The sequence below is a fragment of the Acomys russatus genome, chromosome 4 (genome assembly GCF_903995435.1).
Source record: "Acomys russatus chromosome 4, mAcoRus1.1, whole genome shotgun sequence".
In the NCBI taxonomy this organism is placed as follows: Eukaryota; Metazoa; Chordata; class Mammalia; order Rodentia; family Muridae; genus Acomys; species Acomys russatus.
Genome location: NC_067140.1, coordinates 55503525 through 55530045, shown reverse-complemented (window position 1 = coordinate 55530045; position 26521 = coordinate 55503525). Strand labels below are relative to the sequence as shown.

The 26521-nt window shown below is 51.3% G+C and overlaps 1 protein-coding gene across 1 annotated transcript; it reads right to left on the bottom strand.

Moving 5' to 3' along the window:
• Positions 1-13226: 13226 nt before the first annotated feature.
• On the bottom strand, positions 13227-22877 carry Dll4 (delta like canonical Notch ligand 4). Its single transcript, XM_051144409.1, has 11 exons — positions 22423-22877; positions 22049-22321; positions 21503-21560; positions 20476-20739; positions 20047-20107; positions 19820-19950; positions 18116-18285; positions 17723-17942; positions 15956-16658; positions 15013-15121; positions 13227-14487 (listed from the first exon to the last, which is right to left on the bottom strand). Exons 1-11 carry the CDS (start codon positions 22486-22488, stop codon positions 14482-14484), a joined length of 2061 nt encoding a protein of 686 aa, XP_051000366.1. The 5' UTR covers positions 22489-22877; the 3' UTR covers positions 13227-14481.
• Positions 22878-26521: the final 3644 nt, after the last annotated feature.

The window sequence follows — 26521 nt, the reverse complement described above, 5'->3', positions numbered from 1 at the left end:
GCTGCCATTTCTTACAGAAAACAGCCTCTAAGACTCTTGCCTCACCTTGCAGGAGGGGGTGGGGTGGAGAGTGGGGAGGGATGGGGGAGGGGACAACTGATGTACTGCTGAAAATATCTGAGTCAGTAGAAAAAAACCTTTGTGATTACCCCTCCCCCTTTCCACTCCAGGAAATTCTTCAAACTATGAAGAAGAAAAATCCGTGTGCCTGAAATTTTAATGTTTTGTTATTTATGGCAGCAAAAGCAAAGGAAGAAACCCTTCAGCACCTAAAAATAGCTAAACATTCCAGTAAACTGTGGACAATCCACATGATAGAGAAGTATACAAAGACACACAGAGAAAATAAGCACACAGCCATATATGGTAACAAAGTTGACACGCCCACCTGAATCTGTGAAGCACTCAGACACTGTTCTGCACGGCAGTGCTTACTGCGTTGAAACACTAACTACGCTGTATAATTACATGAAAAACAGGTTGTAAATAACCTAATATAAGCTGAGCACAGTGGTTCATCCCTGCAAAACCAGCACTTATGGAGGCAGAGGCAGATGGTGGTGAGTTTGAGGCCCGCCTGGTCTACAAAGCGAGTCCAGGACAGCCAGGGCTACACAGAGAAACCCTGGCTCAAAAAAAACAAAACAAAACAAAAAAAAAAACAAAAAAAAAAAAAAAAAAAAAAAACCCAAACAAACAACTACCTAATACAACTTTTCAACTTAAAGAAGTCTGAGGTGAAATAGTGGTTGAGTATTTGCCTAGCATGTGTAAAGCCCTGATTTTATTCTCAGCCCTGGGGAAAGAAGCAGGCTGTGTACGCTATTTGCATGAAGGACTCTGGGAAAGCTCATTAAAATGCCCAGAGTGACCATCTCTGAGTCCTACATGGCCTTGAGACAGCATGGCAGGAAATTTGGACCTTTTTAAAGATTTTATTCTGGTTGAGATTTTTAAAAAGGAAAGAAAGGATTTTCCTAAAGAAGACTATTTCTGCAAGGATAATTGCCCCACCCATAATCCCAGAACATGGAAAGTTGAGGCAGGAGCAAGGTCAGCCTGAGCTATATAGTGAGACCCCTATCTCAAAACCATAAGATTTTGGTTTTGTTTTGGTTTGGTTTTTGGTTTTTCAAGACAGGGTTTCTCTGTGTAGCCTTTGGTGGCCTGGACTCACTTTGTAGACCAAGCTGTCCTTGAACTCACAGAGATCCACCTGCCTCTGCCTCCCCTAGTGCTCGGATTACAGGTGTGTGCCACCACACCTGGCTTAATAGGGCTATTTTTACCTCATTTAAAATCAGTATCTATTATGACAACATTCTAGTAAAAATGCCTATGGCTGCATTAGTAAACCAAAAAATGCAGGATATGAACAGTCATATGAGCAATAGTAAAACTATTAAAAACAACAACAGACAGGGTGGGGTGGCTAGTGACTGGAACCCCAGCACAGGGGAAGCTGAAACGGGAGGCTTGCTGGAAACTTGAGGCTAGTCTTGGCGACACAGTGAGTTCCAAGGAAGCCTGGGCTACAGTGTGAGACCCTTTTGCAACAAACAAATCAGTGAAAGAATGTCTGACTAAAGATGGAAACACCAAATGCTAATGTGGAGGTGTGGGTGCTGTGTTGAGAAATGGTTGCGCTCAATGGAATGGTTATTCTTTACAGTATTTATTTGTTTATGTATTTCGTATGTATGTGAGTGGGTACATGATGCAAGCATGTGTGAAGGTCCCAGAACAACTTCTGGACGCCCCAGCGATCCACTTCAGGTCATAGGGCACTGTGGCAAGCTCTTTTACGCACTGCTCCATCTCACCAGTCCTGAAAGGTCATTTTTGTTTGTTTTTGTCTGTTGTAACAGGGTCTCATGTATCCTTAGCTGGCCTGAACTTGCTATGTAACTGAAGATGACCTTGAACTTCTCATCCTCCTGCGTCTACATCTCAAATGCTGAATTGCAGACACGCATCAGCAGCTCTGATTTGTGCAACTCTGGGATGAAACCCAGGGTTTTGTATATACTAGGCAAACATTCTAGCAACTGGCTACACCTCCAATCTCAAATGTTTGTTTGTTTTGTTTTGTTTTGTTTTTCTGAGGCAGAGTCTCGCTATGTATCTCTGGCTGGCCTGGAACTCCCTATATAAACCACACTCACCTCAAACTGGAAGAGCTCTGCCTGCCTTTGCCTCCTAAGTACTGGGATGCCATCCTGAAGTGTAATTTTTCTTTTCCTTTTTAAAATTAAAAAAAAAATTTTGGTTCTTTGAGATAAGCTTTCTCTGCGATGAAGCCTTGGCTGTTCTGCATTTGCTTTGTAGACTAGGCTGGCCTTGAACTCCTAGAGATCCATTGCTTCTACCTCCGCAAGTGCTGGGATCACTTTGCCCAGATCTGAAATGTACTTTTTAAATAAAAAAAAGTTACTTTCTAATCCTAGTGCAGCTAGGCGTGGTAGTGCTTGCCTTGAATCCCAGCACTCGGGAGGCAGAGGCAGAGGCCAACACAGAGGATCCCAGTAAGTTCAGAGGTCAGCCTGGTCTACAAAGTGAGTCCAGGACAGCCGAGGATGCACAGAGAAACCCTGCCTCAAAAAACAAAACAAAACAAAAAAACAAAACCAAAAACCAAAAAATCAAATCTTAGTGCTTTTTTGATGACTGAGGCGTAAAGACCAAAAGAAGAAATACTACATAGCTATCGAAAAATAGCTAAATGTTCAAGTAAATTATGGTCAATTCACGTGACAGAAATGAACACAGATGTACAAACACAAATGCACAGAACTTAAACCATAGATGGTAGTAGCATCTATGGGCCTGGGCTTAGGAGCTGGGAAACTCAGCTCTGCTGTGTGGAGCGCTGGCGTCCGCATTGCCTGGAGAACGCCTCCATGGTGTTCTTCTTCAGACTTCTTCCTATCCACTGAAGGTTCAGGACCTTTTTTGGGGGGAGGGGTGGTTTCAAAACTGGATTTCCCTGTGTAGCCTTGGCTGTCCTGGACTCAATTTGTAGACCAGGCTGGTCTTGAACTTACAGAGATCCACCTGCCTCTGCTTCCCTAATGCTGGGATCAAAGGCGTGCACTCGGAGTCCAGAGCCTGATCTTATCCAGACAGAGTTAGATACTCGCTCTACGCTTCTACAACCCCTTAGGTCACATCTGTTTATCCTTCCTCTGCGCCTCGTGTTTACATGCCAGAAACAATAATTTATTGTCTATTTTCCCAGGTGCCAAACAGTTTGCTAAACATTTTTGCATCTATTCTAATTATAAGTTTTTCTTGGGAGGCAGATGGAGGTGGATCTCTGGAATTTGGTCTACATGGTGAGTTTTAGGCCAGCCAGGGCTACATAGTAGGGCCTTGTCTCGAAATAAATAAAAATAATTATAAATTTCTCCACTCTGTTGGAAGATAAGTATAACTTCACAGATAAGCACACAGGAAAGTGAGGCATACAACTCACAGTGGCATAGTTGTACTTACAGATCCTGAGTCTAAACACAAGTCGCCTAGTTCCAAGCCTCCTTACCCGACAACCCTCTGGTAGCCCTTCTTCCACTGGTGTGGGAGCTCTCACAAAATATGCTCATCTTTGAAGGCCCAGAGAAGTCACTACAGCAACGGCAATGCAGAAGCCCATGCGCAAAAGTAGTGAGAACAGTGGAGCAAAGAAGGGAGGAGGGGAGAGAGGGGGAGAGAACACACACTCTCACCTTGAAAAGGCCAGGGTTTGGGAGGCAGAGGCAGGTGGATCTCTGTGAATTCAAGGCCAGCCTGGTCTACAAAGCGAGTCCAGGACAGTCAAGGCTACACAGAGAGATCCTGTCTCGAAAAACAAAACAAAACAAAAAAACAAAAAAAAGAAAAGAAAAGAAAAGAAAGAAAAGGATAGGGTAAGCTGGGTGTGGTGAAAGACACATTTCATTAATCCCAGCACTCAGGGAGGCAGAGGCAGGTGGATTTCTGTGAGTTTGAGGACAGCCAGGGCTACAGAGAGAAACCCTGTTCTCGGAAAAACCAAAAGCAAAAGGAAGTTCAACACTCTCAAAATAGAAATCTCCACTAAAATAGGCTAACGGGATCTTAACCACCTTCCTATTGTCACCTTTGCCCTTTCCCAGTCCTTGCTTCTCTTTGCCAACATTTCTCTTAACTACTCACTTAGCAAACACATCTCAGCTTTCCCTCTAGGGTACCTTCAGGAGGGGCTGCTGATGTCATGCCAACAGAGGCACCAGTTCTGGCGAGGTGGTGGCCCAAGCATTCCTTCCACCTTGCAGAGTCACATGTGCCTTGCACATGATGTTACCTGGTGGCTTCCTCTTTTGGATCTTTCCCAAATTAACCTTTCCTTATTGTTCTCCTAGAGGCAATCACTTCCTGTTTCCTTGTGATCTGTTTTTCCTCACTTCTCCTTCCAGACACTTGGATCAAACAACTGTTGCTAGCAAGCATGGTTAGCTGAGACTGGGGAAAGCATTTGTTCTGGGAGATAAAGACTTCCATAAATTAATCATGCATAAGGATAAAGTTACCTTATAAAACTGATGGTTCCAGTAGGATGCCCAGCCTGCCTGCCAGACATAGACTCTAAGGTCAGATTTGAGCCCCACTCCAGTGCTTGCTGGCGGGGCCGCCCTAACCATGTTGTGTGTAGACATCAATCTCCTTACTGTGAAATACTAAGAATGGCATTCACCTTGTGGGTTAACAAGGGCTGGAGCTCTTTAGCCAATGGCTGATGCATGGCTGACTAATTATTTTCCTTTAAGACTTACTACTTTCCATTGTATCCAGGGCAGAGTCTCAGGCTAGCTCTTTGCTGACTCGGCTCTGAAGAATCGAGTGGCTTAGAAATGTCATCAGGCTAACCACTTAGATTTAATGGAGGCAAATTCTAGCCTTCTTGTTTGTTTGTTTGTTGTTTTTCAAGACAGGGTTTCTCTGTGTAACAGCCCTGGCTGTCCTGCAACTTGCTCTGTAGACCAGGCTGGCCTTGAACTCACAGAGATCCACCTGTCTCTGCCTCCCAAGTGCGAAGATTAAAGGCATGTGCCACGATGTCCAGCAATTCTAGCCTTCTTATTCTCTTTTCTTGCCAGACAAATCACAGATTGGTCCAGAAGGGCTTCTTTATGCTAGACAAATACTCTACCACTGAGCCATATCCCCAACACCACTCTTTTTTGGTTTTGTAGAGACTGATTTTTAGAGGTAGGTGGATATCTGTGAGTTCAAAGATAACCTGGTCTACCTAGTAAGATCCAGGACAGCCAGAGATACATAGTGAGACCCTGACTCAAAAACAAAACAAAGTTATTTACTTTTATTTTATGTATATCAGTGTTTTTGCCTGCTTGTATGTATGTGTACCATGTGTGTGTCTGATGTTCGAGAAGGCAAAAAGAGTTCGAGGCCAGTCTGGTCTACAGAGAAAGTCCAGGACAGCCAAAGTTACACAGAGAAACCCTGTATCAACCCCCCAAAAAAGAGGGTATTGGACCACCTCAAACTAGAGTTACATATGGTTGTGAATAACCATGTAGGTTTTGGGTTCTATATGAACCTGAATTTAGTCCAGGTTCTTTTCAAGAGCAGCAAGTGCCCTTAAATGCTGAGCCATAGCCCTAGTCCCTGGTGTGTGTGTGCGCGTGCGCACGCTCTCTCTCTGTGTCTCTGTCTCTCTCTGTCTCTCTGTCTCTCTCCCATATGTGTTTTGCTTTGTTTTGGGGGGGTTTATGGGAGAGGGTGCTGTTTGTTTGTTTGTTTGTTTGTTTGTTTTGAGACAATGATTCTCTGTGTAGCACTGGCTGTCCTACAACTTGCTCTGTAGACCAGGCTGGTTTCGAACTCAGAAATCCACCTGCCTCTACCTCCTCGGTGCTGGAATTAAAGGCATACAGCCACTGCCAAGCTCCAGCGCTAGTGTTTTGGGGTTTTGTTTTGTTTTCTCCTGTTCTACAATGGTGATGAAAGCCTCAGAAAGTCCCTGACTCTATTTTACTTACCCATCCCCTTGGTTGTAACTGGGAAGGTGTGATGTTAGTTTTAAAGATCAACCCGCAAGACCTAGAATCAGCGGAGAAGGGTGGCTCAGGTGAGCAACCATCTTATCAGATTGCCTGTGGGAATGTCTAGAAGGCTGATTTGGGGAGTTTTGCTTGTTTGTTTGTTTGGGGGGTGGTTTTTGTTTTGTTTTTTGTTTGAGACAGGGTCTCACTATGTAGGTCTCACTCTTGGCTATCATAGAACTTATTGTATAGACCCGGCTGGCCTTGAAATCATAGACATCTGCCTACCTCTGCTCCCAAGTACTGGGACTAAAGGCACATGACTAGGGAATTGTCCTGATAGTTAATTGATACGGTCAGCCCTGCCCAGGAGGGTAGTACCATTCCCTAGGCAGAGGGTCCTGGTGGCAGAAAGCTAGCAGGCAGTGTGAGTGCACTCATTTTTCTCTGTTCCTGACTGTAGATGTAATATGATTGGCTGCTTGAGTTCCTGCCTTGACCTCCCCAAAATAGTGGACTGTAACCTGGAATTCTGGTATTGTTGTTATTGTTTGTTTTTTGTTTTTCAAGACAGGGTTTCTCTATGTTATCTTGGCTGTCCTGGACTCGCTTTGTAGACCAAGCTGGCTTTGAACTCACAGCGATCCACCTGCCTCTGCCTCCCTACTGCTGGGATTAAAGGCGTGCGCCACCATGCCTGGCTCTGGAACCTGGAATTTTAAGTCAAATAGACTCTTCCTCTCCTAGGCTGCTTGTGTCAGGTTGCTTCATCGCAGTAACAGAAATTAAACTAGGATAGGTTTCCTCTTCCCAATAATGCCTGAAAGGTCTATGCCCCTTTTGGGACAAAGCTGGGGACCACTGTCTCTATGGCCCCAGGATGAAGACCCATCCTTTTTTTGTTTGTTTTTGTAGATACAGTTTCACTGCCTTGGATGTCCTAGACTCACTTTGGAGACCAGGCCAGCCTCAAATTCACAGTGATCCTCCTGCCTCTGCCACCCAAGTGCTGGGATCAAAGGTGTGCAGCACCATGCCCCACAATGGCTTGGTGGTTAATAGTGCTTATTATTCTTGCAGAGGACCCGGGTTTGGTTCCTAGCAACCACACCGATAGGCTCACAGCTGCCTGGAACTCCAGCTCCAAGGGGATTGTACTAGTTTTTTTTTTTTTTTTTTTTTTTTTTTTTTTTAACTGTTGTGACCAAAACACCATGGCCAAGGCAACTTAAAAAATAAATAAATAGGGGCTGGAGAGATGGCTCAGCGGTTAAGATCACCATCTGCTCTTCCAAAGGTCCTGAGTTCAATTCCCAGCAACCACATGGTGGCTCACAACCACCTGTAATGAGATCTGGTGCCTTCTTATGGTAGGCAGGCACACATGTGGGCAGAACACTGTATAAATAATTAAAATAAATAAAAAAATAAATAAAATAAAAACATCAGCCAGGTTGTGGTGGCGCATGCCTTTAATCCCAGCACTTGGGAGGCAGAGGCAGGTGGATCTCTGTGAGTTCAAGGCCAGCCTGGTCTACAAAGGGAGTCCAGGACAGTCAAAGCTACACACAGAGAAACCCTATCTTGAAAGACAAAAAACAAAAAAGCCCAACAAATCTAACCAGCCTTATGTTTTCAGAGGGTTAGAGTCCATGACGGTGAAAACAAGGGCATGGTGGCAGAAAAAGCTGAGAGCTCACATCCTCACCCACAAGTAGGAAGCAACCAGAGCACTGGGAATGCTGTGAGTATTTTGAAACCTCAAAGTCAACCCTAGAGGCACACCTCTTCCAACACAGCCACAACTCCTAATCCTTCCCAAACAGTTCCACCACCCTACTATCCCAACATGGAGGCCATTCTGAGCAATCCAATGCCTCTGGTCTCTGTAGGTACTTGAACTCAGGTGCACATGCCTCTACACAGATATACAGGCACATACATCATTTTTAAAAAGCCAGGCATGGTGATGCACACCTTAATCCCAGCCTTTAGGGAGCCAGAGGGAGGTAATCTCTGTGAGTTCATGACCATCTTGGTCTACATAGCACGTTTCAGGCCAGTTAGAGCTACATAGTGAAACCCTGTCTCAGTAATAACAACAACAACAACAACAACAACAATAGTGATGATGATCATCATGGTGATCATGAAGATGAAAGAAAATCTGAGACACAACAGGGCTCGTAAATATCACACCCAATCTAAAACAGCAGAGCTAGTGGTCCCCTGTAAAAGCCCCTATAGCATATCTGTTCAGGGAGAAACCTTGCTGAGAATGCAGACAAGTCTAGGACCTCAGCTTTAAAAGTGAAGCTGTAATCCTATACTCTCCTGGCCCAGATCCCAAAGACTTCCAAATGACCTACTGTCCAAGGCTTAATGGGTGCCTTTGTCTACATCCCTCCATATGCAGATTCCCAGCACCTGTTTGCCTTTGATGACCCAGCCTCCTGGGTTGTTCAGCTTAGCTGGATGCCCACCCAGACACAGTCCTTGTGATGGTTTGAATGATAAATGTCCCGCATCTGCTCACACATTTGAATACTTGGTCCCCCAGTGGTGGTGCTTGTCGAGGTTTGGGAGTTTGTGGCCTTGCTGGAAAAAGTATGTCACTGGGGGAGAGCTTTGAGAGTTTAAAGCTTCGCACTGTGTGTGTTTAAGGCTTATGGTTGAAGATGTGAGCTCTGGGCTCACTGCTCCATCTACTACGCTTGCTGCATTTCTCTAGGAATCTGTTGCGCCCAGCGCCTCATAGACACACAACCTGAGACCAGCCTCTCTATGTAGATGACTGTTTCCCACGGCAGACCTCAGATCTTAGCCCGCAGGGCCCCTGGGATTCGTTCTGGACTATTCTGACAGGGATATCTTCCAGCGAAACGTTTGTTTGGATTCAGGTAGGGCCCTGCCACTGTTATGAGCTTAAAGGAACAGGCTCTTTTTACTTGTGTGGCTCCTATCTGTACCTAATCCTGTGCGTTCTCTGGTGGGTTGATACAGCACAGGGAACGTCTTCCCTGATACACAGATGTTTAAGTTCAAACTTTGCTCCATCAGAAGGCTTTTCTTTTTCTTTCTTTCTTTCTTCCTTTCTTTCTTTTTCTTTCTCTCTCTCTCTTTGGTGTTTTGAGACAGGGTCTCTCTGTGTTAGCCTTGGCTGTCCTGGACTCTCTTTGTAGACCAGGCTGGCCTCAAACTCACAGCGATCCACCTGTCTCTGCCTCCAGAGTGCTGGGATTAAAGGCGTGTGCCACCACACCCGGCTGAAAAGGTTTTTAAATAATAGCATGGCTCAAGGTTCTTGGCAAGGTCAGGTCCTAAAAGAAAGAGTGCACTAGATTTGGTCCTTTCTACCAATACATTGTATTGCTGATTTTGATTTGTGTTCGTTTACTTGATCTTATGATGTGCTTTATGTATTCTCAATTGGAATCTACATTACATCGGTACAACCTAAGATGAATCTTTCACCTGCGCCATCTCAAAGTCACATGTTCTAAGGAGCGATTGAGACAGAAAAGAGAGAGTACATCAGGTAGTTAGGGCCCAGGGGAGATGCTGACACCAACCATCCGAACAACACTGACACCATCTCAGATGCTCCATGGATCAAAGTCCCTCTTGCCTGCAGGTGCTTCACGGATCAAAGACATTCCACTTGGTGACGGTTCAAAACTATCGTATTTCACGGTGGGGCTCTAATACGTCGTCTTGTGCATGAGCAGACGATGGGTCATTCACTACCATTTTCTTTGCTCTGCAACCATTTGAAAGCATAAAGCCCTCGTCACCTGAGCAGTGTCCTTTCTCTTCTTGTTGTTGTTGTTGGAGCGTTTGAGTCAGGGTCTCTCCCTGTAGCCCTGGCTGTCCTGGGGCTTGCTATGGACTGGCTTTTGTCATTCTGACTTGGAATTCAAGCACTCTTTGTAGGTAAAAGGTATGCACTACCCTGCCTGACTCGTTCAAGTGTTCAGCTCTGGAGTTCGCATGTTTCATTTCTTCTTTTTTTTTTTTTTTTTTTTTTAGGACACAATCCTGGAGTCACAGCAGCTTGCAAGCTATTTATTTATTTATTTATTTATTGCAAGCTCACTATTATAAATAGCATCCCTTGTCCCCAAGAAAAGGTCATCTTTGCCTACTTAAGGAATTCAAGGCCAGCCTTAGCTAAGTCCCTGTCTTAGTCAATCGATCCATCAACCAATCAATCAATAACTGAATGGTTAGCCTCTCCAGATAAGCAGCTATGCTTTGCCATCAGTGTCTGGCCTATATAGGCATTCAAACAGTGTTGAAGAAATGGACGTCCCAGACCACTTGGCAATGAGGGACGGCACTGGAAGGTAATTTAGTTTTAGCCACTAGCTCTAACCTTTTCAAGCTTGCTCTCTTTTCTTTCTTCCTTTTTTTTTTTTTTTGTTTGTTTGTTTGTTTGGTTGGTTGGTTGGTTGGTTTTTGATGTTGATTTTGTTTTGTTTTGTTTTTTCCAAGACAGAGTTTCTCTCTGTAGCCTTGGTGTCCTGGACTTGCTTTGTAGACCAGGCTGGCCTCGAACTCAAAGCGATCTGCCTCCCTCTGCCTCCGAGTGCTGAGATTACAGGCTTGTGCCTTCAAGCCTGCTTTCTTCCATTCAGGTCATAATGACCACCTGCGGGAGGGTGATGGAAGATGCTGGATGCGGCAGAGCTGTCGTTAGCAGGTGAAGGGGCCTTGCTTTCTGAACATCAGGACAATTTGGAAGAAAGCATCGCACTGGGTTACTTCTAGCTATTCCCTTAGCTTAGTGATACAGAACCCGGAAAGCGCTGCGCGAGGCGGAGACACAAACTGATTCAGGATTCCTGGACGGGTCCCCAGCTGTAGCCAGGGGCGGTCCTATGAGCCTCCGGCAGGACAGCAGCCTGGGCAGGCGCGCAGTGCCCTCTAGTGCCGGGCGACCGCCCTGCCGTCCCTCCGCGACGGCCGCCCGAGGTTTGCCGCTACCGCCCTGCGCGGGTTCCCGGGAAAGGGGCGGGATTCGGAGGAGGCAGGAGGCTGGACCCAGTGGGAGTGTCTCCGAGAAACTCGTGGCCTTCGGCAGCTTCCCGGCCCGGGAAGTAAGCCGGGGTCGGCGACCACAAACAGGAAGTCGGGCTGTAACAAAGAGCAGAGGGCGGGGGAAGCCGCTGAGCTCCCGGGCGCCCGGCGGTGGCGGCAGGTGGAGGGCTGACCCCGTCGGGCGGGCGCGCGCACCTGCCTCTTCCTCTGCCCAATCCGGCCCCGACAGGGCCACCCGGCGACGCGTGGGGCGGTGGGTGCGGCCTCTGGGGAAAGACCACTGGGTCTCCCAGGAGCATCCTTTCCCGGGAAGGGACAGTCACAGTTCCCTGAGTGAATCACTTCCACCTCCTTCCCGGAATGCAGCAGGTCCCACGGGGGCGGAGGGCTGGGCCCACGGATGGTGCAGACCCACGCGGAGATAACACAGGGAGGGAAGGAGGAAGCCCACGGAGGGAGGGCTTTGTGGAGCCCCTGGCAGAAGTGAAACACTGTACATATTGGTTCAGTCCAGTGGCCTCAACTAGCCTGAGTGGAAGCGGGAAGGAGCCGGTGTACCCTCATCTGCCCCCAGACTAGATCAACTGTGGCCCTGCCTGTGCAAGTCAATAAAGGCACGACTGCCTTCTTCACAGCCCCTCCCAACTCGGAGTACAAAGATTTCCAGGTGGTCACCAGCCAACAAGCTCTGGAAAAGCAGCTGGTCCTCAGGGCCGAAGGTCACGAGGAGGTCAGACTAATTCTTTAGGCAGGACAGTAACTCCAAGCTGCTGGGAATCTGCAAAACTCTGAATTGTCTTATAAAATCTACAAAAACCAAGCATTTGGTAAGCTGCTGAGCGCTTTACAACAAGTCTAGCGCCAAAGTCTACTCTTGTTTGAATGCCAAGTCTCCAGGACTCTTGAGTGATCAAGAGAGCCTTAAATACCTTACCTCTGGGGAAGAGGGAAACAGCTTGAGGAAATCCTGGGAGAGAAGAATTATAATTTGTCTAGACTCCTAGGCCCACTTCTGAGTTAATAGGGAAACTGCCTAGCATGGGCTGCAGATTGGAGCGCCCAAAAGTCCGGGTGATGTTGGGTGCTTTCTCAGCTCCGTGACTAGGGGCTATCAGAGGTGGAAAATGGACTGAGCCAGCAATCAGGACCCCTCCAGGGCTCTTCTCTGACCATCTGGCAATGTAGCCTAGCCTGGTTGGTGTGGACGTGCAGGCCTGCGGGTGTCCTACCTGTCTCTCCCACATGGGAGCCTCGTCATCTCGCCTTCTGGCCCAGCCCAGTTTCCCCCGCCCCCCCAGAGCCTAGGAGCCGCTTTCCTGTTTCATTTTGGGCAGGAAGAGTGAGGTCTTGTTGTTCTTTCCCCTGCTGTCGGCTCGGGCTGTGGGAACGGTTCCCTGACTGTTTTCCTGTTTGATACCCTGTGTGTGCAGGAGAGTAACAGAGTGATGACCAAGCCGTGGAACATGTGCAACCCCTGGGACTTGAGTAAGCTCCCAGATCCTATTCACCGCCATGCTGGAGTTGGGGGTGGGGGCAAGTTTGCCTCCTACAGTTGGATTCTGCTAGAGGAAAGGCATCTGCTGGGTCTGTTTTTGCTTTACTGTGAACAGACTGGGGGCATCTACACAGCGTTTCACTCACTTTGGGTTGGCTCCCCCCCCCCCCATTTACTCACCATGGGGTATGTTTGTGGCTGCAGAGAGAGGACAGGCACCCTAGGGACTATCCTGTGCCTTAGAGGAAGCTGGGCATGAAGTAGACTGGAAACCCCCTCGTTAGTGTGCGGGCCTGAGCAACAGACCCAGAGGAGGCTGAATCCTCTACTTCTTGTAGTCCCGGCCATCCCTTCAGCTCTGTTCAGCTTCGAGAAAGGCAAACCTAGAGCAAACCTACCCATCCCCATCCCAGATCACTTCCTCACCAGGACTGAGAAAACAGCAGGCGCCAGCACAAACAAAGTGTCCTAGTGGCAGGAGGAAGTGCCCAGAGGGGACTTAACTCATTATCTGATAAGGAAGGAGAGCATCCTCCTCAATGGATGAAAGCCAAGACCCCCACAGCTTCTTCTCAGGCTTGGGGAAGAGGGAGAGAGATTCTACTCGGAAGAAATATGTCCTCGTGGAAAGGTGGGAGCATAGGGTTGGGTAGTGACATCCAGCCTTAAAAGTCACCAGGCATGGAAGACTGGTCTAGGCTGGGGATGAGTCAGCCAGGCAGGGCTCCCCAGAGAATGGACCAAGACACCAGCCTTTCACACAGCATGCCAAACCCAGGCATGCGCAGACCCTAGGGGTTCCAGCAGGGCATTCAATGGCAAGGAGATAAGGGGCCTCGAATTTGGGGTAGGAAGGTAGGCAGAAGGTTTCCACTCTGCTATTACAAAAACAGGACCCAAGAAAGAATAAATTCCTGTACACATCTGTTCCATATTATAAATACACATTATATACAAAATAATGTTATAAAATGTAGAAAGGCCAGTGCTTCTGATTCTTAAATTATCAAAATACTAGACTCCAAAATAAACTACAAAAAACAAAACGAAACGAAACAAAACAAAAAAACACCTCATATTATTGATTTCTGAAGATCGGCTTCAAAGGTGGTCTGGGGGCAGCAGTGGGCACTGGTAGACCCCAGGCTCAAGGGCAGGAGGAAGGGAAGGGTCTAAGCCACAGCAGCACCCCCTATCTCCCTCATTGGAATTTTAGTATGAGGGCCCTGAGCTCCCCAGTTAGGTCTGTACCCCTGGCTGGCAAAAGGGACAGGCCCTAAGCCAGAGGCACCAGAACCAAGGAGAGGATCAACTTGTCCCCAGAGGGTGTAGGCTTGGTGGCACCTCTCATGCTGTGGTCGGAGGCAGGATTCACGCCTCTCTCCTTGGTGTTCATCTCACCTGCAGGGATAGCTCCTGCTAAAAGCCAAACTCCAAGGCTTTCCTGCCTACAGGAGGCCTGTCCCTGGCAAGCCTCCTCTTGTTTTCTCTCAGTTGGGCCCAGCTGTCAGGACGGAGCCTGAGCAAAGGCACTTTGGAAATACAGATGCCCATGGAAGTTACAGCAGCTCCAAGACCCATTAGGACCACTGTCACTTTCTGGAGAAGAGTCAAGAGCCCCACGAAGGCCACTGTTGGCAGAGCAAGTCCAAGCGGCACCTTAGACATCAGCTCAATGTTCCTCTGGCTCCTCAACTCTTTCCTTGGTGGGGCTGCCCATCCAAGGCCAGGCAGACTCCTGAAGGCATGCAGAGGCGGTACAACTCTTGGCAGGTTCACAGTCTGTCCAGTTCATGCCGTTCCCTCCTCCTCTTCTTCCTCTTCCTCCTCAGAGCAGCACTGTGCATACTAAAGACGTCCCATCCAGGATGCAATGTAAACAATGCAGAAGGAAGCCCACCTGCTGGGCGGAAGCTGGGTGCCTTATACCTGTGAAACACATACAAAATGGCAACACTGTCTCCAGGGATGCTATGGGCCTATCTGAGAGAAGCCACTCAGGGAGAGGCAGTCCCCAGTCTTCTGCCCTAAGACATACAAGTAAGTGTCTGGGAGCTTGCACTAATGTGGGGGGGTTACAATGGAGGAAGCCAGTGGGAAGGAACAGGCAGGCACAGGCAACTGTCACTCAAAGGCAACTGGGAAATAGTTCCTGAAGGTCGCTAGGTTCTATGGCTGTCCTTCTAGCTCTACCTGAGCGTCCCCTGACTCTTAGACTATGTCCCTTTCATTGGTGCAGCTGCCGTGTCAGATGGGCCCGTTGACTCCTGTGTCACACCCTCTGTGGCAACGAGGCCAGCAGGAGATCCAAGAGACACTAAACGCCAAGCAAGAGATCTCTGGCAACACCCCCTTCAGGAAAGAGGTTGCTAGTGACCAGGAGGACAGTGTTTCCATGTACACAATGCAGGAGGGGACATGGTGGCAGGGAAGGCCAGCCCTCCCAGAACTCACCTCTGTGGCAATGACACATTCATTCCTCTCTTCTGATATCAAACACACTGACTGGTACATGGACTCCCTGGGGGAGCATATCGCTGATATTCGACACCCTGGCTTTTCACTGAAGGAACACAAGACAGGCAGGTCAGAAGGAGGGAGCAGGGGAGGGAGGGCCTGAAGGTGCAACAAGATGCTAATATAGATCTGAGAAAGTGAAAGGGTATGTACCACAGCTACACAGGGCAAAGATGCAGGCTGGGGGTGCCCAGTGCTGGCCTCCAGGGGCAGGCAGTTAGACTAGGCCCCTAAGAGAGCTCAGGACCCAAGCAAACCAGAAAGGTCACGGGCCTAGAAAAAGCCAGTATTGCCACTAGAGACAAGTTGTCCTGTGGAAAAAAAGGAAGTCACAAGAGATGCACTGTGGACGCTTGGTATTTGGGAGTGAAGAATAAAGCGAGTGAGTGAGAGGGACTTCCCTAAGAAGAATTCTTAAAAATTATTATATCTGTGTGAGTATATGAGTGTGTGTGTGTGTGTGTGTGTACATGCATGCACACACATGTGCATGCCACTGCACCACTGTGGAAGTCAGAGGGCAGCTTCTAATGGGTGGGTCCCGGGGATCAAATTCAGGACATCAGTCTCGGCAACAGGAGCCTTTACCCTCAAGAGCCCACATTTGTTTTCAAGGCACGATTGATTGCTATGTTGCCCAGGTGGGCATCATCAAACTTGCCATCCTCCCGTCTAAATCCAGGTAGTTAGGGGTACAAGTGTGTGCCACTGTGCCCCGCTCCTTATGGAAACGCCACCAGAGTATCTTGCTGCCAATACCACAACCTTACTTGTTTAAAAGCAGCCAGGGCCTGATGCCAGCCTCCCCACTCAGCCCAGGAACCAAGTCAAACTACCAAAGGGTCCATGGCCATGCCATGGGCCTCCAGGTGTGGCTTACCTGTGTAACCGAAGTGGCACTTTCTCCCCTAAACTCTTGTCACTGTGAGGGTACTTTCCAGGCATGGTCCCCCGGCCTGGGAGTCCTGGGGCCAGATTATAGTCCAATGTGTGGTTCTGTAGTTTGCCACAGTTGGACTTATCCAGGCCACAGTCAACTTCCAGCTCCTTCTTCCGGTTTGTGTTCTTGAGCTGGTCAGCAGGGATTAGATTGTCCTTCTGGAAATCTGACAAGTTGTTCATAGCCTCCCTGCTGCCTTCGTCTGGCCGCCGAAGCCGCAGCTGCCTCACGGCCACTGCCACCATGCCCAGCACCACCAGCAGCACCACCAGCCCCACACCCAGGGAGACAGCGACCCAGGGGAAGCTGGGTGGCAAGCCCACCGGAAACTCGCAGCGGCTGCCCACAAAGCCGTAAGGACAGTTACAGATGAAGTTGTTTGGGGAGAGGCTAGTGTAACAGGTGGCCCCGTTGAAGCAGGGTCCCGAGGCACAGGCGTCGTTGGTTATCCGAACCTCACAGCGCCTGCCAGAAAAGCCGGCAGGGCAGGTGCACACAGGCCCACTCTCCAGATCGTGGCAAGTGCCACCATGGGCACAGGGGCTTCGGGCACAGTCGCTGATGTGGAGTTCACAGTGGGCACCTGTGAATCCAGGTCGGCAGCGGCATGTTCGGCTTGGACCTCTGTTCAGGCACTGGCCACCTGTAAGGACACAGGACCCAAGTCAGCAACAGCCTGTGAATTCCCAGGTGAAGGGTATGGTGCCTTATCTGTGAGCTTCGGCCCTTCCACCTCCACATGTTCAGCCTGCATGGACAGAGCCCTCTACAAAGAGAATTGTACAAAGACCCGAAGTCTTGGGGTTTGGGGGTGATCCTGGTTCTCCTTGCCTGGGTAGGTTATTGTCAAATAGTTACTGGCATCTTACAGAATTTTTAGGGTAAGACAGAAATACTTGGCTTGCTCTCTCTAGCAGAGGAAAAGCACACTTGTGGCTTTACCTGTTCCTTTAGCCTTGGTTTTCTCACCTGTTAAACAGGAGAATTTGATCTTTTCAGTAGCTCTGAGGATCAAGTTGGGAAGACACAGCGTCAGTACGGACTACACACAGGAAGCGCTCTTGTGGGTGCAAGTACCATTTAACTCAGTCTTTGCAACCACACCAAAGACAGTTTCATCTTCCCATTCAGAAATAATAAAACTGTGGCTCAAGGGAGCTGAAGGAGAACAGATTACACTGCCACTCCCACGCCCTTGGCAGCACCTGTCTGCCTGCCTCATAGACAGTCATCTGCTGACGCAGTGCTTGAAGATTCCCAATATTGTTTGATGTCTCAAAAAGAGCCGGGCACTCCAGATTTCTCGTGCCATGCTAATTCTAGCTGAGTGTGGGGAAAGGTGAAGTCTCAAGGTGCAAAGCTCTAACCATCTCTGGCCTCCCTTGCAAAGGGATGTGATGTCTCCCAACATCTTCTTTCTAATTCAAGGCTTTCTGAGGAGGGTCACAGGGTATCCTCTTCAGGCCAGGCCTCATCCGTGAGAATGAGAGTGGAAGTCCTGCAGGATGGGCACTCACCCTCACCTAAGGCCTGCTGCAGACCTGCTTCTCCTCCAAAGCCCCACCCCCACAATGCAAGCTCTTCACCCACAAGCAAAGGAAAGCCCATTTCAGTCAGGCTGGCCAGGTTTCTCTCCTCTCTTGACTCTCAGGCTCTCTGGCTTTAGGGCCAGTTCAGCAGGTTAGTAAGGTGACAGAAAGGACTTACCATTGGCACATGGGTTGCTGGTACACCTGTCTACTTTCTTCTCACAGTTGGAGCCAGTGAAGTTGGGGGGGCATTCGCAGGCATAACTGGCACCCTGGTTGCGCTCTCGACAGGAGCCCCCATTGAAGCAGGGTGAGTCTGCACAGGTCAAGGTACTATGTTCACAGTGCTGGCCATAGTAGCCTGGGGGACACAGGCAGTGGTAGCCATCCTTCTGATCCTGGGGAGAGAGCATAAACAGGCTAAAGTTAGACCCTGGGGATGCGACAAGGGTACATGAGGCTGGCAGCTAGCCTCTGCTTGTCCAGAAGGTCTATCCATGGATACATAAGCAAAGATTGCCGGATGCTACCTCGCTAGACCTCTCCCTTTCTGAGCCGGCTCGGGACTCACCTTACAGCTGCCACCATTTCGACAGGGGTTGCTGTCACACTTGCTGAGTTCCAACTCACAGTCCACACCAGTGTAGCCTGGGCGACAGGTGCAGGTATAGCTCCGCTGCCCACTATTGGAACATGTTGCTCCGTTCTTGCACGGGGAGTGGTGAGTGCAGTAGTTGAGATCTGTGAAGACAGGAAGCGAGCAGCTGAGTGGGGCCAGGAACTCTCCCACCTCCATGCAAGGTCACCCTGTATTTGGCCCCAAGAAGTGTCTACTCAAAGTTTTCCAGGTCCGGGTACCCCATCCCTCTTTTTCTGCTAGTGAAATCATGTCTGTTAAATCATGTGAAACTATATATATATATTACAAATATAGTGAAAGTTGAAAACAAAGCACAATTGGTCAGTGTCCTGCTGGTCAACACTTCCAGCCAGAGCAGGATGAAGAGGAGAAGGAAGCGAAGTCAAGGTCCCTAGCCAATGAGGAAGCCAGGGAAGGCTTCACCAGGAGGTGCAAGCCTGGAAGGACTAAAAGGTGGAGTAAAATTTCAACAGGTGGAAAGAGTAGCTGGAAGATGAGATGCCTCCATAGGCAGGACCAGGCGTTTCCTAAAGGAGGACTTAAAAGTGTATTTTGAATGATAGCTATTTGTTTTCTTATTGGAGAAGAAGGAGGAGGAGGGAGAGCCAGACAAAGCAAACAGAGAGACTGGAAGGGTTGTGTTTGCATACAACGAGCATGGTACTGCGTCACCTGGAAGCAAATGTGGATGGCAGAGAGGGAGAGAAGCAAGGAACAAGGTGTGTGTGTGTGTGTGTGTGTGTGTAGGTGTGTGTGTGAGAGACAGAGAGAGGGGGAGGATGCATACAAGGACTAATTTCCATGCTGGCAACAAGTCAGGGGCTAGACAAGCTTTTTCCAGCTTGGCAACCCCCATCCCCATCCCCTCCAGGCCTGTGTGGTGTCTCCATGGCAGCAGGCACAGTGCTTGACCCTGAAAATGGGAGGATGCAGCTGGCTACAGGGATGTGGAAGAAAAGGTTCCCTCTCTCAAGGCTGGGGCTCAAAGACTCCTTGTGAGCAAATGAGTAGCAACTCTCAAATAGCAGGTAGAGACTGAGTGAGTTCAGGCAGCTGCCTGGCAAGTGTCACTGGAGAAAGGCAGGTGGCTGTGCCCACACTAAAAAGGCAGTTGGATGTTCTCACTACCCAGGAGGCCCAGGTTGGCCATGGCCCAGGGCAGCCAGTGGGCACACCCCAGCAGACAGCTGTTTAGGGGAGAGCTACTCAAACAGCCTTGGAAGGTGAGCAAACACTAGGGGGTTAATAGGTAACTAGAGGCAGAAGGCGGAACAGAGCTCGGCTGGCTTCCCTTTCTCTTTGGTCTTGCTAGAATTTATGAGCATGAGCTCCAGGCTGTCAAGCTGTTGCCCCTTGGTCTCTTTACTCATCCTGGCCTTTCAGTACCTGGAGAAGAATGGCCCCACCATCCCACTGTAGGAGCCTTTGAAAGTACCAAGCCTGAGCTGAGGTATAGCTCACAGGTGGAGTGCCCGCCTAGTGTGTGTGGCACCCTGAGTTCCACCCCCAGCACCACACATGTGCACAGACACAAGCCCTAAGGCTTGTCCTTGAACAATGATAGGAAAGCCAGTTCGTGATCACCAAGAAAGAGGGTTGAGCCGCCCAGTCTCCACCTCTCCTTCCCTTGCTCACCTTGGTCACAAAACAGGCCTCCCCAACCCTCGTCGCAGGTACACTGCCAGGGGATGCTGCAGGTGCCATGACCACAACCGTTGTGGGGGATACATTCGTTGCACAGGCGGCCCTGCCAACCTGGACGGCAGCTGGAAGACAAAGGAGAAGACAAAGGGGGAGTGTAAGGTGGGAGGCGGGCTTACGAGGGAGACCCCCTCACACCCCCCTTTCCTGTCCCCACTTACAGGCACTCTGCTGGCTTGCTGCAGTAGCCATTCTGCTCATGACAGCCAGAAAGACATATAGCTAAGGAAAGAAAACAGGGCTGGATGAGGTTGGGGTGCCATGGACTCTAAGGCCTCCATCCTCCTCCCCTGGGCTCACTTTCTACTTTTAGCCTCCAAGAGGAGCCATGGTTGGTTATCTTAAAGGGGACCAAGGACAAGGGGGTGGAAGAGAGTCATGCTGGATGGGCTGAAGACTGACGACCCTGTGGGCTTAGGAGACTGAGTTCACCACTGCTACACTGTCCTCAGGTGGTCCTGGCAGCACAGACCCATTCTGGGGGAAGCTGAGACAAGGCTATAGTACTTTCTTGGAAGAAATTCCCTGCCTTCCATTCTGGGTGGCTGGGTGGGGGCGACGGGGGGGGGGGGCTGGTGATGGCTGCTTACGCTGATCACAGTATTCCCCAGTCCAGCCTGGCAGGCAGGACAGGCTGCCATCTGGCTGGCACACGTAGTGTCCAAAGTGGTCATTACGCTTCTTGCACAGGCGAGAGCAGCTATCTCCATAGTAGTTGTCACTGCAGATGACCCGGTAGGAGTAGCGCAGTCTTGTGAGGGTGCTGTTTTGTTCGTCTGTTTTCCAATTCTGACCCACAGCAAGGGAGCCTTGGATGGTGATCTGGCTGATAAGTGAATTTCCTGATGAGGTCTCTGCGGAGAGAGGGTCGGGTCAGAGAAAGACAGGCAACCTGCTGCCCACTGCCTCCTTAGCCTTGACTATGGTGGTCAGTTAACACTCCCCGCCAGCAAGCACAGGCCAAGAGGGTCCCAGAGTCCTGCTACTTGGCTTCCCTGGGTGTGTGCATGTGCAGGGGGCTTGATAGCATTCAAAAAAGGTACAATAGACGGATGTTAAGATATCCCAGGGTTGTGGAGGCAGATACGGAGGGGAAAGAGGAAAAGAGGTCAAAATGGGGGGGTAAAATTTAAAGGGGGAAGTTTTCTGGTTTGAGATTTGGGAGCAAGAGGTTCTTGGGTGCCTTTTCAGGGGTTCTGCTCTAGAGGTAGGTAATGGTTTTTCTTTTTCCTTTTCAAAGTGAGAATTGTTGTGCTGGTGAAATATCCTTTTCCTCTGTGTCAGAACAACATCCCAAAGCCATTATTCCCTTTCCAAAGGAGCGGAATTCGCAAAAGGTGTAAAATACAGGAAGGGGCCCGTCAGTGGCGCTGGCAGCCTCGGCCTTTCTCACCGCCGTGCTCCCCGCGTTCCCACGCCAAAAATAACCCGCAGGAAACGCAATTGTGCTCGGAGTCCAGGCAGCGAGCGGAATCCGAACGTCCAGCGCGGGGCGCAGCTCTGGCCAAGCTAAGCGGCCCCCACCCCCAAGCCTGCGTTTCCCCCGCCTATAAACAGCTTAACTCTTTCGGCGCTGTGTGATGTCGCCCCCCTGTGGCTGAGGAGTGAGATACTCACCTGGCCGCAGGTTGTTTCCCGGTGTGTGCCAAGCTTGGATGTTGAGTGAGAAGGTACCCTGGGAAGCAAAAAGGGGGGTGGGGGGGGGGGACAGAGAGATAGTGATATGAGCAGGGCGAGAAAGGAGGGGGGGTGCCTCGCAGCAGCCTGTTTAATTAATCTAATTGCAGGATACAGTTACCGAGCTCGGGTCAACATAACTGGTGTTCGCGCAGTGCAGCGCGCGAGCTGAGAAGGCAGGGGAGGGATGAGGGATGCGAGAGTGTAAGTGAGAGCCCAGGATGGGAGGGCGGTGCAGCATTGGGATATTGGTAATGAAACTCGTATCCCAAGAACTGGGAAGAGGGAAGGGCAAGAAACTGGGAAGAAAGACTAGTGAAAACCCTCTCTGAGATGGTCCCATGAAAGAACGGGGTGGAGGTGGGGGCGCCAGGAGAAAAGAGCCCTTGGGGCTCTTGTAGGGGCGCTTAGGAAAGGGGCTCTGGTGTCGAGGCGTTCCCTTCTTTTGCCTTGGGTGATCTCCCAGTGCATTCAGGTTGGGCTTACCGGCCAGGTAAAATTGAAGGGCAGTTGAAGAGGGTTGCGACCACCGCCGCTATTCTCGTCCCTAACGACGAAGGAGTTGGTGCCCAACACTGGTGTGGAGATGTTGCCGAAGGTGCAGGGTCCTTCGGAGAAGGTTGCCTGGAAGTGCTTAAGGCAGATGAGGAAGAAAGTCCGGCAGCCGGGCTCGCAGGGTCGCCCACTGGCCAGCACACCGCGCTCGTTGGCGAACTCCTGCAGCCGCAGCTGGAAGATGCCGGAGCCCGCAGCGGGCTGCTGCACCGAGAGAAGAAGGGAGGAGAGCGGTCAGGCTCCGCTGGCGCCGGGCGCAAGCTCCGAGCGCCGCGGGAGGGGGCGGAGAGGGCGCGGGACATTACCTGCGACCACAGTACTGCCAGCAGCAGTAACGCCCAGCGAAAGGCACTCCGGGGCGCAGGCGTCATCCCTTGGGGTGTCCTCTCCACTCGAGGGCTCTGAATCTGCTTGTTCGGGATATTGCTCTCCCGCACGTCCCTCTGCTAGCCGGAGTTCTTGAAAAGCTGATTCCTCTCGGGAAGCTGCTCCCTTGCCGCCTTCTCGAAAACTCTGCTGCTCGCTGCCTCGGTAGGTAATCCAGGTGAGGGCAACTGGGCGGTGGCTGCTCTAAGTACGTGTCTTCGAGCAAATCCTAGGGCCTCAAGCTGACTAGTGTTGGGGTACACAGCACCCAAGAAGCTTTGGCTGCGGCTCTTGGCCTCAGGTTCCTGGCCGGCGAGCAGCGCCGCTACTGAAACCTGCTCGCCCGGGAGCCTTTCTTATATATATTGGCTTCCCTTCGCAGCCTGTCAGTCAGACAGACTCATGGTCACTCTCCCCTCCCCTCCAGGCCTCTAGCGGCTACAGTCCCAGCACCCACCGGAGGGGGCCTCCGCCCCCGCCGCACCCCCTGTCAGCCAGCCAGTAGGGCGCAGGTCCCCGCCCCTCTTCCAACCTCTGGGCTCCTAGCTCTGCGCGTGCCCGGCAAGCAGTCCTCAGAGATCGTCTGCTTAAAGGCTGAGACCCTCGTCACCAGAGGATAGGAGGGTAGCCCAGTGATGCGGCGGGAGGTGAGGTGGTTCCCGGATGGTCATGGGGGGTGGAAACTCTAAGGGGTCTCCGTATGCTAGGTGCATCAGCTCCAGGCATTAGCTACCTACAGCCCTCTAGCAGGTGGGAAAAACTTAAGCTAGGAAAGTGGAAACCAGCGCCAGGGGATTTGGATCTTCTTTTCCTTCCCAGATTTTGGGTAGCTTGTGCCTCGCTGGCCTCCAGCCTATGAGCGCCCCCTCACCACGCGTCCCCAGCACCGCTGGGAAGCCAGCGGACGCGTTAACCTTTCCGTGGCCATCCCAAGCAAGGCAAAGAGCCAAGCGTCTAAGACTCTAGTCTTCTTTGCACCTGGTAGGCGTGTCACTCCCCAGCAGCGGGGCGTGCCCAGCGCGTGCCTTCTCTCTCTGTCTCCCACCCCCACTACCTCCTGGCTCGTGCTAGAGCCCGAGCTAGTAGTCCGAAGGGGCGGTGGGGGCGTGGTTCTCCAAGGGGAGGGGGGCGCGTCCTCAGCTGTATGGTAATGAAGTTCTGGCCTTTCCCTCAGTGCCTTTCTCACCTGGGTCGCGCTTGGGCTCATAGCCCATCCTGACCCGGATTCGCGTGCCCTAAGCTCCGCTGGAGTAAGGAGGAAACTCTCCTAACTCCGGAGTTTCCTAGGGCCACTAGAGAGGCAAGATGAGAAAGCCTGAGGCTGAGTAGGCCCAGTTCTCTCTGCATAGGGCAGGATGTAGGGTGGAACTGGAGGCGTACAGAGTTGTTTGAGTTTCGGGCGGCTTCACCCAAGTCGCACGCGCGCCTCTCCCGGGTGGCCTCACAGCGCAAACCCTGCAGCTGCTTTCCCAGAACCCATCGTGCTCCCCAGAGGACGCAACCCGGGGAGGGCTGCCTTCCCCCAGTCTCGGGGGTGCCAGAGAACACACGCTCTCTCTGTCTCTCCGTTTCTCTCTCTCTCTCTCTCTCTCTCTCCTCTCTCTCTCTCTCTCTCTCTCCTCTCTCTCTCTCTCCTCTCTCTCTCCTCTCTCTCTCCTCCGCTCTCTCCTCTCTCTTCAGCCTCTCTCCTCTCTCCTCCTCCTCTCTCTCTCTCTCTCTCTCTCCTCCTCTCTCCTCTCTCATCTCTCTTCTCCTCTCTCTCTCTCTCTCTCTCTGATACACAGAGGACGGTGGGGGCCCTGTGGCTTCAGCTGTCAGTTCGCCCGCGTGGTGATAGCTGGCTGTCGTCGGATGATAAGATCAGTGCGGGGGGGGGGGGGGGGACGCGGCTCCAGCCCCAGGGAGGCCGAGGTAGGGGAAGAAGAGCCAACAGCTGCCAATGACGAACATGGTCTGATTTTTTGACTTGGGTGGTGTTGATGGAGAATGGAGGGGGGGTGAAAAACATGAGGTTGGGAGCGTGGGTGGGGGTGGGGTGAGGTGAAGAGATAGGCTCCGGGGTCCCCCACGCATGTCCACCCCTCCCAGCCACCATCTGGCGAGAGCGGGTTGGCGTGGGGAACCGAGGTGGGGCGGGGGCCGGCAGATGGGCCCAGGCTGCACTACCCAGTTAATGTAGGTTATGGGCAAGCCAGAGTCCCAGGCCCGAGGGAGGGGGCGCTCGGAGCGTACCTCCCGGCGGTCCTGGCAAGTAGACTTCCAGCTCTCTCCCTCTCTCTCTCTCTCTCTCTCTCTCTCTCTCTCTCTCTCTCTCTCTCTCTCTCTCTCTCTCTCTCTGCACCCTCTATGCATCTTGGTGCTGGCATGCAACCCCGCATGGCTCTATTAGTTTCCATCCCAAAATCCTAGCCTGGAAGTTCATAGAAACACTTTCTAACGCTGGCACTTGCCTGACTCTCAAGGGAGACATCTGCTTTCACACGAGGTATCTATTACTCTTGGAAGCGGTCTACCCTCATACACATTAATGTGCCAAAATATTTGGTAAATAGTCTAGGACCAAGCAAAAGTTGGGAGCATCATTTTCCTTAGAAATGGACAATGTAAGCCATCTACCTAGAAAATTTCTGACCTAGGAAGGAAAGTTTTTTTGTTTTTGTTTTGTTTTGTTTTGTTTTCTCCTCACCAGAAGCGCCTATTTACAATATCCCTGGCCAAGACACTACCCTTAGCCTTGGGTCCCTACTAGAGTTCCCGTCTGCTGGGATCAGTCTTTACCCACATTGCTAGGCACGAAGGGTTCACGCACTAGTGCATGAACGTTCCTTGGGATCACATAGCTGGAGCCCTTCTCTTGCACTTGGTAATTTGGAGCAAAGGAAGCGACTCTGGCTACTCGAAGGAAGCCTGTGAGGCTAGCCATAGAAGGCTAGGACGATGGCAGGTCACTATAGCCAGTTTCTAGTCAGGGCCCGCTGATTCTGACCCTGATGTAGACCCTAAGCTAGACTGTTCTGGGTTCCCATAAACTGCAGCCCTTTCTTGGGCCCACACACAGCTCCTTGACCCCAAGGCACCCTCATCAGTTCCCGACTCTGAAGCCCGGTCACCAGAGGCCAGGCAAAGCCTTTCTCCCTAGAAGTCTGCTGCTTCTACTGTGACCTCCTCATGGCCACTGTGCCGCAGATTATTGAGGTGCGGCTTCGGGCCTCCTTCTCTGCTAGAAGCCTACAAGCGGTCCCCAGGGCCACCAGCGGAGCTCGGAGACCTCCAGAGCGGTGTTATCCCTCCTCTCGCCCGCTACCGTTCCCAGGGGACAGCGGTCTGGGCCCGGCACCCTGCACCCGAGTAGAGATGAGGTGGGGTCTGGGCTACTGAGGCCGCAGGACAGGCTGGGGGCGGGGAAGCAGGCCTGTCTGGGGCGGGGCTCTTAAAGCCTTGAGAGACACTGCTGCGGTCGCTGCGGAGAAAGGGCCACGTGCTGGGAGCTGTGGCAGGGGAGCTGCACAGAAGGCGGGGAGATTTGCAAACTGTTGCTGCCACATGGCTGCTTCATTCGATCCATTCACATTGAAATGAGGCCGGCGCGTGCCTCATCTGCCGCAGGGCGCTGCCACGCGTCAGGCTAGCCCGCCGCGTGCCAACTGGGGCAGTGGGGCTGGCAGAGCCTGCCAGTCGTGGGGGCGCAGCTCGGGCCCCGAGGCCAGGAGGGGGTAGGGGAAGGGAATTGAACTACTCTAGCCACTCAGGCGCCGCAGATTCTCGGACCTTGGCCCTGCATTTAGGAGTGAACCGCCAGAAAGGCCCAGGACGAACGGCTTCAGAGGGGGGCCAGGATCGATGCCGCCGCTCCCCGCAGATGCGCCCCGGCAGCGCTGCTCTCCATCTGCCGCTGCTCGCACCTGCCGGTCAATAAATCGATTTTACAATTTAATGCAGCAGCTTCCCGCCCGCCTCGGACAGATGCCGCCGCAGAAGCACCTCCGCCCTCTCTCCCTCCCTTCGAGGGGCGCCAGCGGTTAGAAACTGGATTCCTGC

Bases quoted from the DNA above. Each gene is read 5' to 3' on its own strand.
- Dll4 (XM_051144409.1), bottom strand. From the start codon at position 22,488: ATGACGCCTGCGCCCCGGAGTGCCTTTCGCTGGGCGTTACTGCTGCTG. The intron at 20,740-21,502 runs GTGAGTATCTCA...CTCTCTCCGCAG, and splicing joins GGGAAACAACCTGCGGCCAG to AGACCTCATCAGGAAATTCA. The intron at 20,108-20,475 runs GTAAGCAGCCAT...TTCTTTCCTTAG, and splicing joins TGGGGAATACTGTGATCAGC to CTATATGTCTTTCTGGCTGT.